Raw genomic sequence first — 10,818 nt, 5'->3', positions numbered from 1 at the left:
TGTTGGGTTTGTTTTTCCCTTCAGGCTTCGGTGCTGGGGACTGGAAAGGGGCTCTGGAATCACCCCACTGGTCCTGCCTTAAATGTGAGAGAAGGTGGGAAAGACTCAGCAGGGCTTTGAGGGAAGGACCCAAACGTCTCCCCTCTGCTGCCTCCCCTCAAGCACCTCACAGCACTGCAGTGTCCTGCACCCACATGTCCTTGAAGGGCAGCACCCCTGGTCCTCACCCACCACTCTGTCCACCATTGTGTCCTGGAGCCCAGAAACCACCCTGTGTGTCCTGGGCTGTCAGCAGCAGGGTGACCAGCAGGGCCAGGGAGGGGATTGTCCCCTCTGCTCTGCTCTGCTGAGACCCCCCTGCAGGGCTGGGGCCACCTCTGGGGTCCCCAACACAGGAAGGACATGGAGCTGTTGGAGAGAGGCCAGAGGAGGCCCCGGAGATGATGGGAGGGCTGGAGCAGCTCTGCTCTGGAGCCAGGCTGGGAGAGTTGGGGTGTTCAGCCTGGAGAAGAGAAGGCTCCAGGGAGACCTGAGAGCACCTTCCAGTGCCTGAAGGGGCTCCAGGAAAGCTGGGGAGGGGCTTGGGACAAGGGCAGGGAGGGATGGGAGCAGGGGGAAGGGTTTCCAGCTGGCAGAGGGAGCTGGAGCTGAGATGTGAGGGAGAAATTCTGGGCTGTGAGGGTGGGGAGAGCCTGGCCCAGGTTGCCCAGGGAAGCTGTGGCTGCCCCATCCCTGGCAGTGTTGAAGGGCAGGTTGGATGGGGCTTGGAGCAGCCTGGAATGGTGGGAGGTGTCCCTGCCCATGCAGGGGGGTTGGAACTAGATGATCTTTAATGTCCCTCCCAACCCAAACCTTTCCATGATTCTATGAAGAAATCAAGTGACTCTTGGGGTCCAGCCCCTGGTGACGTCTCCACCTGCACAAGAACAAGGAGGTGCCCTTAAGATCTTGGCCATCACGTTTCCTCCTCCCCTCACAGCCTCCCTGGGCAGCTCTCCAGCAGTCACCACGTGTGTGTGTTTCTAATCCAACACATCACCTTGGCTTCTTTCTTCTGTTCCAAATCTTCTCCCTCCCACCCCTCCTGGGCTGGTCCTTATTCATGTTTCCAGTCCCCCCTCAGCCCCCGGCAGCCTGGCTCCCCACCTTGGGCTGGGCAGAAACACAGGCTGTATTTTCTTAATTGAAGCAGGAGGGAAAGCCTGGGAATCCTTTGGGAAGCACGAAGAAATCCTTGTCACTTCCAAGGTGACAAAAAAACCTTGCTCCTGACACTGAGAGGGGCAGGAGAGGGATCAGGGTGTCTCTGGAAATCACCTGGAGCCCCACAGCTCCTTCCTGCTCAGCATCTCTCATTCTAGGGATCATCCCTCAGCAGGTGGAGCCCAACGGGGCAAGAAGGTGGAATTTATTGGTGGGAGAAATTTGAGAGGGGAAGAGCTCAGAGGAGCCAGAAGCTTTTGCCTCCAGCACAGACCAGGCTCTCAGGTCTCTGCTGGAATCCTGCCTGCTTTGAAAGCCCTCCAAAGTTTGCTGGGAGTGTCTTGCATTTATTAGTCTTTTTCCACTTCCACGTTTCACACTTTCCACTGTATTTTTCACCCTTTGCTCCTCCCTGTCTCCCAGAGCAGCTGGAAGGTGCTCCAGCCCTGCCTTGACCAAAGGAGCTCAGCACAGGGCAAGGGGCCAGCTCAGTCAACCCTTTCCAGCCTGAGAGGGAGAAGACAAAGCAGGAGCATCAGTTAGAGCCACACAGCCCCACTTCCCACCTTGGAGGTGCTGGGGACCCACCAGGGAGGGGGCTGGGAATATGTTTGTGCTCATGAGAAAGTGTTATGGGCCACCAGAAAGAGCCTGGACTAGGGGAGTGATTGTCCCCCTGGCCTTGGCACTGGGGGATGGGGATGTGGGTGCCCAGGGAAGATCTGTTCTCTGGGAGGACCCTCAGCATGGGGGATTTTTCACTGTGGAACCTTCATGTGATGGAGACTGATTGACACCTTCATGCTTCTACTTGCTCCAAGGTATGAGCAGGGAAGGGCACGAATGCCAAAAATGTAGGAGCTGCCTCCTCCTCCCTGCAGGAAAATGAACTTCAGCCTCAGCTCCAAGGGTTCCTCTCCCTTCGCCTCCCAGGAGGCAGAAAAAAAAGCAAGTCTTAGAAGCTTGAAATATTTTGTGAGGGTTATTGAAAGGGTCTGGCCCAGCAGCAGGACTTAGTGCAGAGCCTGGGCAGGGGCTGCAGGGCTGAACACCCAGGGTTTGCAGGGCTGAGTATTGAAACACCATCCCCTTATGTCTGACAAACTGTCCTTCCTTAATGCACAGAATCACAGCCTGGTTTGGGTTGGAAGGACCTTCAAGATTATCCAGTTCCAACCCCCCTGCATGCCCAGGGACACCTCCCACCAGCCCAGGCTGCTCCAAGCCCCATCCAACCTGCCCTTCAACACTGCCAGGGATGGGGCAGCCACAGCTTCCCTGGGCAACCTGGGCCAGGCTCTCCCCACCCTCACAGCCCAGAATTTCTCCCTCACATCTCAGCTCCAGCTCCCTCTGCCAGCTGGAAACCCTTCCCCCTGCTCCCATCCCTCCCTGCCCTTGTCCCAAGCCCCTCCCCAGCTTTCCTGGAGCCCCTTCAGGCACTGGAAGGTGCTCTCAGGTCTCCCTGGAGCCTTCTCTTCTCCAGGCTGAACACCCCAACTCTCCCAGCCTGGCTCCAGAGCAGAGCTGCTCCAGCCCTCCCATCATCTCTGTGGCCTCCTCTGGCCTCTCTCCAACAGCTCCATGTCCTTCCTGTGCTGGGGACCCCAGAGGTGGCCCCAGCCCTGCAGGGGGGTCTCAGCAGAGCAGAGGGGACAATCCCCTCCCTGGCCCTGCTGGTCACCCTGCTGGTGACAGCCCAGGACACAGGCTCCTTGTTCCACAACATCTATGTCCTGACCACCACCAGCACAGTGCTCCTGCCCTGAATGAGGCTTCAGGATAAACCAGCTGCCCTTGCCTTCCCAACCCACTTTTGCACCAGCACAGTCTCCTCTGCCTCACCTGAAGGACCCAGCACTGGGGTGGAGATGCAAGATCTTTGGCCTCTGACTCAAGTCCTATAAAAAAACCTCAGGAGCTGGTAACACCAACCCTTGGAACCTTTCCCTGCCTTGAAGTGCAGCTCAGGGCTATGACACAGCCCAGGTGCCAAGGCCACTGCTGCACCCTCCTCCTGGTGAAGCCATTTCCACTTCCAAGGCAGCAACCACAGCTGCTGCTTTTATTGACTGTTGAATGACCAGGACTGTTCAGTATTTTCATCAAGGGCCTGGAGGAGGGAGCAGAGTGTGCCCTCAGCAAGTTTGCTGCTGACACCAGACTGGGAGGAGTGGCTGACCCACCAGGAGGCTGTGCTGCCATTCAGGGAGACCTGGACAGGCTGGAGAGTTGGGTGGGGAGAGACTTGATGAAGTTCAACAAGGGCAAGGGCAGAGTCTGGCAGCTGGGGAAGAACAACCCCAGGAGCCAGGACAGGTTGGGGGCTGAGCTGCTGGAGAGCAGGGCAGGAGAAAGGGACCTGGGGGTCCTGGTGGGCAGGAGGATGACCATGACCAGCAGTGTGCCCTTGTGGCCAAGAAGGCCAATGGATCCTGGGCTGGGTTAGAAAGGGGGTGGTTGGTAGGTCAGGGGAGGTTCTCCTCCCCCTCTGTTCTGCCTTGGTGAGGCCACATCTGGAGTATTGTGTCCAGTTCTGGGCCCCTCAGTTCAGGAAGGACAGGGAACTGCTGGAGAGAGTCCAGGGCAGAGCCACAGAGATGATGGAGGGAGTGGAACATCTCCCTGATGAGGAAAGGCTGAGGGAGCTGGGTCTCTTGAGCTTGGAGAAGAGGAGACTGAGGGGTGACCTCATCAGTGTTCACAGATATGTTCAGGGCAGTGTCAGGAGGACAGAGCCAGGCTTTGTTCAGTGATGTCCAGTGACAGGACAAGGGGCAGTGGGTGCAAACTGGAGCACAGGAGGTTCCATGTGAATATCAGGAAGAACTTCTTTCCTGTGAGGGTGACAGAGCCCTGGGCCAGGCTGCCCAGAGAGGCTGTGGAGGCTCCTTCTCTGGAGACATTCAAACCCACCTGGATCCTGTGTGATGTGCTCTGGGTGACCCTGCTCTGGCAGGGGGGTTGGACTGGGTGGTCTTTCCAGGTCCCTTCCAGCCCCTGTGATTCTGTGGTTCTGTGAATGTGTAATTAAAAAATAAAGTAAAATAAAATAAAAAGGCAGTTTCACAGCTTGTTTCACTCCCCTCTGTAAAGTTCAAGACTCAGAGACTCGTTTGACGATGACAAACTTGAGGTGTCATCTGCTGGGACCCAAACACTTCCTGCCAAGAACAACAGAGTTCCCTGGAACACTCCTGCTCTGAGCTGCCAGGCCAGAAATGTGCAGGCACCAAGTTCCAAGGTCTGTGCTTTCAGCCACAAATCAACACTCTCAGCTAAACCCCACGATCTGCAAAGCTTCCCAGCCTGCTGAACCCTAGAGTGCCAGGTTGGAAGGGACCTCAAGGACCATCTGGTCCAGCCTCTCTAGGTGCTGCTCTAGTTGATCTGAGGTGGCTCAGCACCCTGTCCAGCTGAGACTTCAAACTGTCCCATGTGGGGGAATCCACCACTTCCCTTGGGAGACTATTCCAATGTTGGACTGTCCTCATGGGGAAAAATTCACCTCTGGTGTCCAAGAACTTACCCCTTGTGTCCAAAACAGACCCCAGCAGGAAGGCAACGGGACTCCTGCCCTCAGCCTCAGCCAGATGTTCCACCCTTCAGGGGGCAGTGGACAAAAGGGTAGGTTGGTATCATGCAGCTGGTTTGGGGAATCTCATCAAATGGGTTGTTGGAAACTGGAGCTGTGGTCTGCTGGGAATGGGAAGAGGGCAAAGGGGAGTGTGTGGGAGGAAAGGCAAGAGACTGAACATCTTGCTGAATGACTCCAGCAGATTCAGCTTCTGGTATGTTTAAAAGCATAGAATGTGTGGGCTTGGAAGGCACCTTTCAAGGTCATTTGTCCAACCCTCCCTGAAGTGCACAGGGACCTTTCAAACTTAGAGCAGGTTTCTCAGAGCCCCTTCAAGCCTGACCTTGAATGTCTCCAGGGATGGGGCCTCCACCACCTCTCTGGGCAACCTGGGCCAACCCTCAGAGTTAAGAACTTCTTCCAAATGTCCAACCTAAATCCCTCCTGCTCCAGTTTAAGGCCATTGCTGCTCATCTTATTGTTACAAGCCCTTGGAAACAGTCCCTCCCAGCTTTCCTGTAAGCCCCCAAAATCCCAGGTCCTACTTGCATGCCAGGTCCTTGTCCCCTGGACCACCTGTGTCACCCCACTGAAGGTGCCACCTCTGGAAGTGTTTGAAAGCTCAGGGCCCAAGAACTGATTGCAAATCAGGGGATTCTCTTCAAACACTCCTGGGGGACACAAATGCAAACAAGGTGACCAAAACCCTGAGCAGAGAAGAACAAAATTACCTCTTTTTACAGCTGGGATCTGAGAGTGACCTATTTTACCTGCATGCTCAGCTCTAGAGGATCCAAACAGAGCTCCAGCTCCTGCACTGGAAGGTTGAACATTGAAGGTTGTTCCTGTGAGAGGTGAGTGGTGTGAGTTGCTCTGCTCCCTCCTTACAGAGGAAGGAGGCTTCTCCAGGATGGCAGGCTCCAGGAGAAGGAAGTGCAGCTCCATTCAGGGATCATTTGTCAGGATTTATTCTGTTTGACACAGAAGGGAATAAGTGGTGGCTGCAAGGGAAGGGTGGAGGGCTGGGGCTGGAGGTGGAAGTGGTCTTGGCTTGGAGAACTGAGCAGGACTGGAAGCTGTGGCTGCCCCATCCCTGGCAGTGTTGAAGGGCAGGTTGGATGGGGCTTGGAGCAGCCTGGAATGGTGGGAGGTGTCCCTGCCCATGCAGGGGAGGTGGATCTAGATGATCTTGATCTTGAAGGTCCCTTCCAACTCAAATCAAAGAGTGGTCAGACACTGGAACAGGCTGCCCAGGGAGGTGGTGGAGTCACCATCCCTGGATGTGTTGAAGGGTGGTTGGGATGTGGTGTTGGTGGATGTGGTTGAGGGGAGAACTTTGTAGAGCAGGGATGATGGTTGGACTGGGTGATCCCCAGGGGCTTTTCCAACCTGAAGGGTTCTGTGATTTGATGATTCCATGGTTCTAGGATGCCAGGGAGGTGTGATCACCCCTGGCCCTGCTGTGTACCAACCACGAGTGACCTTGTACCTCTTCATTAACCAGGACACTGGAGGAACTACCATCCCCTGTGAAACAGCAGCAACTGATACACTCACCAGCATCCATGTCAATCAAGCAGGGCAGGCAGCTCCAACACCCAGGTCAGCTTCTGCAAAGGTGTTTAGAGAGGCAGAGTAGCTGTCAGGAGCCCTGTGGGATGTGCTTGAGGGACTGTGGAGATCTGGTGGATCTTCAGCAGGACTCAGGCACCCACCTCACTGAGCTGCTGTGGCAAAAATAAAACCCCACTGAGGTTGGAACTGCAGCTTTGGGTGCCTGAACTAGTGACAGGACAAGAGGAAGTGGCCTCAGGTTGTGCCAGGGGAGGTTGAGGTGGGATCTGGGGAACAATTCCTTCCTGGCAAGGGTTGTCAGGGCCTGGCCCAGGCTGCCCAGGGCAGGGGGGAGTCCCCATCCCTGGAGGGGTTTCCAAGCCCTGGAGATGGTGCTGAGGGACGTGGGGCAGGGGTGGCCTTGGCAGGGCTTGGGGAATGGTTGGACTGGGGCATCTTAAAGGGCTTTTCCCACCAAAATGATTCTGCTTCTGCAAAATCTTCCTGAACCCAGGCCACAGAGCAGCCTTCTCTTTTGTTCTGCCAAAATCAATGATAAAAACCTGGTGCCTCAGAAAAGCTCTTGTTCTTCAGCTTGAGGACCCAGGCAGCTGCTCTGTGGAAAGGCAGCTGCTCCATAAAAGGCTGAGCTGTTTCACAGGCTTCCCTGGAATTCCAGGTCAGGTTATCTGAATCTATCCATGACTTCCCAACAGCTCTGCTGCTTCGTTCAGTTCATCCTGTTTAAACAAGGAAAACTCCTGGCCAGGTGGTGAAGGTGCAGGGTGAGGTGAACTAGAGCTCCTCCATGGACTCCTCCTGGGAGCACTGGTTGACAACTGGTTGGACACGAGCCAGCAGTGTGCCCAGGTGGGGCATCCCCATGGCATCCTGGCTTGTGTCAGGAATGGTGTGGCCAGCAGGAGCAGGGAGGTGATTCTCCCCCTGTGCTCAGCCCTGGGGAGGCCTCAGCTCCAGTCCTGTGTCCAGCTCTGGGCCCCTCACTGCAAGAAGGGTCTGGAGGTGCTGGAGCAGCTCCAGAGGAGACAACGAGGATGGGGAAGGGGCTGCAGGGAAAGTCTGATGAGGAGAGGCTGAGGGAGCTGGGCTTGTTCAGCCTGGAGAAGAGGAGACTCAGGGGGGACCTTCTCCCTCTCTACAACCCCCTGAAGGGAGGTTGGAGTCAGGGGGGGGTCGGGCTCTTTTTCCAGGCAACCAGTGACAGGACCAGAGGGCCTGGCCTGAAGCTGCTCCAGGGCAGGGTTAGGTTGGATATCAGGAAGCACTTTCTCATGGAAAGGGTGATCAGACCTTGGAATGGGCTGCCCAGGGAAGTGGTGGAGGCACCATCCCTGGAGGTGTTCAAGGACAGGCTGGAGGTGGCACCTGGTGCCCTGGTCTGGCTGATGAGGTGGTGTCAGGTCACAGGCTGGGCTTGATGATCTCAGGGATCTGCTCCAGCCTCAGTCATTCTATGAGAATCTGAAAGGTCTTTTCCAGCCTTGGTGATTCTGTGACATGACCCCAGTTGTGGCAGGAGGTGGTACCTCCTGTGCATGCAAAGACCTCTGAGGACCCACGGTGCAAAACGTGCCCCCGTGGGGGGGAAGGGGCCCCACTGTCTGCTCTGTAAGTAGATGGTAACAACAATTAATCAGGACAAACATTAACTCCAGTGTTTTAATTACTTGTCAGGGCTCTGCCCCACAGACAGAAAAACCAAATCTTCACACCCTCCTTCAGCCTCAGCTCCTCAATAACCCTAAGATCTTGGTTTTCTGACGACTCCTTAAGAGGTTGCTTAAATACACTTAAAAATCAAAGAAATCTGCCTCATTCCCTAAAAAAACCCTCCACAGCTCTTTACAAAAAAATGAAAAATACCTGGAATTAGTTTTTTGCTCCCAACTTAACCCTGAAGGTTTCACAAAGTCCTTCTTGAAAAATAATTCACTGGTGCTGACAATATTGATGCTTCCACACCTCAATTAAATCTATGATACAGGAGGGGGAGGAAAGAGAGAAATTAATGGAAGATCCAGTTTTGTGGCTGTTAGGAAAAAAAAAAATCTGCACCATTTCCCATCTGAGAGTGCCTGGGGAAATAATTTCTAGCTTTGGGAAATGCAGAAATTCCTTTTTAATAAAGTTATAAATAAATAACTTATTGGGAAGGGGGGATGGGAGTTAATCAGAAATGGATTTAGAAATAAGATTTGATAGAGTTTTCTGGGGTGAAGAGAAATATATTCCTGTTAAAGGGAGAGATGTGGTGTTAAATTAAGGCTCAAGACAAAGACTTGGCTATCAGGGGTTGGTCCTTTTCCTCCCAGATGGGATTGGGGGTAGGACAGGTTTGGATTGGGAGACTGGACGGTTGAGGAGCTGAGGCACATGAGGAGAACCAGTCTTGGACTTGCTGTGATTTCTCTGAAGATTGTCACTGGGGAGCTCAGGCTCTGCAGAAATCAGAAAGAAGTGAAGAAACACCAAGCTGGGTTTTATGGCAATGAAAAGTCAAAAAAAACCCCACGCCCAGATCTCCAGCTGAACACCCAGAGCTTTGGGGGGTGTGGAAAGGTAGTATCTTCAGGATGTCAAGTGACTGCTCTGCCTCATACATAGGGAAGAGTAACTTTATTCCGAAGGAGTCGCTGGTTTTAATTGCTCCAAAAGTTCATTGAGAGAAAGCAAGGCCAGAGGAGGCCCTGGAGATGATGGGAGGGCTGGAGCAGCTCTGCTCTGGAGACAGGCTGGGAGAGTTGGGGTGTTCAGCCTGGAGAAGAGAAGGCTCCAGGGAGACCTGAGAGCACCTTCCAGGGCCTGAAGGGGCTCCAGGAAAGCTGGGGAGGGGCTTGGGACAAGGGCAGGGAGGGAGAGGACTAGGGAGAATGGCTGGAAGAGGGGAGATTTAGGTGAGACATGAGGAAGAAATTCTGGGCTGTGAGGGTGGGGAGAGCCTGGCCCAGGTTGCCCAGGGAAGCTGTGGCTGCCCCATCCCTGGCAGTGTTGAAGGGCAGGTTGGATGGGGCTTGGAGCAGCCTGGAATGGTGGGAGGTGTCCCTGCCCATGCAGGGGGGTTGGATCTAGATGATCATTAAGGTCCTTTCCAACCCAAACCATCCCATCATTCTGTGACTATGCTGCATTCATGCTGTGATGATTCTGTCCCATTGTCTCCTCACCAGAAGCATCAAGACACTGCCCTGCCACCCAAATAAAGCTTCCATCATCATGGTAAGACAGATACACACTCTGAGCAGAAATGTGACTGATTATGGTTCAAACCTTTCAATCTGTCCACCCCATTTTCAGCTCCTCTTGGGTCTTGATGCTCAGCTTTGGCTTCTCCAGGGAGACGAGCACGAGGAACCGGGCTCCGAACCAGCAGACCTTCACCAGCAGCTGCTCCAGCTGGGGTCAGAAGTTGTCCAGCACCAGGACTAGACTCTCTGCAGCTGAGAGGGGAAATGATTCAGGCTTCAAACTTCCAATAAATAAATAAATAAATAAATAAAAGAATAAGCAGATGCACCAGGTCTGGCAGCATCGCTGATCTTGCAGTCACACAACTCAATCCCAAGTCAGAAATACATCCCAGCACTTCTCAGTGACTCCAGGCTTTTCCACACTTCACCAGCCTCTCAAAACTTCCCGTGCTCACAAACACAGCTCCTGCCTCTCTCAGTTTCCATGTATTGGTTGAATTAATCACACAGTAGAGAGGCTCCTGCCACACAGTGAATCAGCTTCAGACCTGGGGTCAGAACTCCGAGCTCCTTTCCAGCCCTGTGGGTTCAGCACCGAAAACCATGTTCTCTCTTGGGGGGTAAAACAGGAATTGCCTGGAGTGTTTCTGTAGTGTCCAAGTGACAAAATGAGCCAGGAGCAGACATTTACCAGTGAGTAGTACCCAAGGCACCTCTGACTTGCTGCAGAAAATCTAATCCAAGCCAAAGCCTGAGTGGTCTGAGACCCTGATAATGATACCGACCTTGGTGGAGCTTGTTCTGATAAAGGCTTTTCATTTCCATCTATACACTGTCAATTCCCTTCAAGAAAAGTGAGAGAAAGGCCTTGATTGATATGAAGAGCACAATAACCAGCTATTTAATGCAAACCCATATCTGGAGCACTGCTGGAGACATTTCAGGATGTGTCTGTTCCTACAGAAAGGCCTGTTCTGGTCTAGGTGAAAGAAAACAATTCATAGATTAATGAATCTGGGAGGGAGTCCAGAGATGATCCACCCTGACCTTATCCATGGTGCAGGCCACAAGAATGTCATCCTGCAGTTCTTCAGAGAAGCATTTTAGCTTGTGAGAACACTGTGATTACAGTGTTCTGGGGAACAGAAAGTAAGTGTTTCTGTGGTGTTTTAATAAATCCTTAGGATAAGAAGAAGGGATGATGAATAATGAGATAAACCAGTGTGGTGCTCCCAGGGGAAACAGGTAATTATCTGCTCCCTAGATGGACTGGGG

General features: G+C 53.5%; 1 protein-coding gene across 3 annotated transcripts in view; it reads right to left on the bottom strand.

Annotated features, from left to right (window-relative positions):
• Positions 1-8,000: 8,000 nt before the first annotated feature.
• The window catches only part of LRGUK (leucine rich repeats and guanylate kinase domain containing), a 58,276-nt gene continuing 55,458 nt past the window's right edge, over positions 8,001-10,818 (bottom strand). For all 3 annotated transcript variants that reach the window (XM_051612234.1, XM_051612251.1, XM_051612242.1), the window contains 2 exons: positions 9,623-9,792; positions 8,001-8,793 (listed from right to left, as the gene is read on the bottom strand). In XM_051612234.1, the coding sequence (XP_051468194.1) occupies positions 8,642-8,793; positions 9,623-9,792 (322 nt within the window). In that variant the 3' untranslated portion in view covers positions 8,001-8,641. The remainder of the gene's footprint in view (positions 8,794-9,622; positions 9,793-10,818) is intronic.

The sequence above is a fragment of the Apus apus genome, chromosome 1 (assembly GCF_020740795.1).
Source record: "Apus apus isolate bApuApu2 chromosome 1, bApuApu2.pri.cur, whole genome shotgun sequence".
Classification (NCBI taxonomy): Eukaryota; Metazoa; Chordata; class Aves; order Apodiformes; family Apodidae; genus Apus; species Apus apus.
The sequence above is the reverse complement of the archived record's forward strand: the minus strand, read 5'-3'. Positions and strand labels throughout refer to the sequence as shown.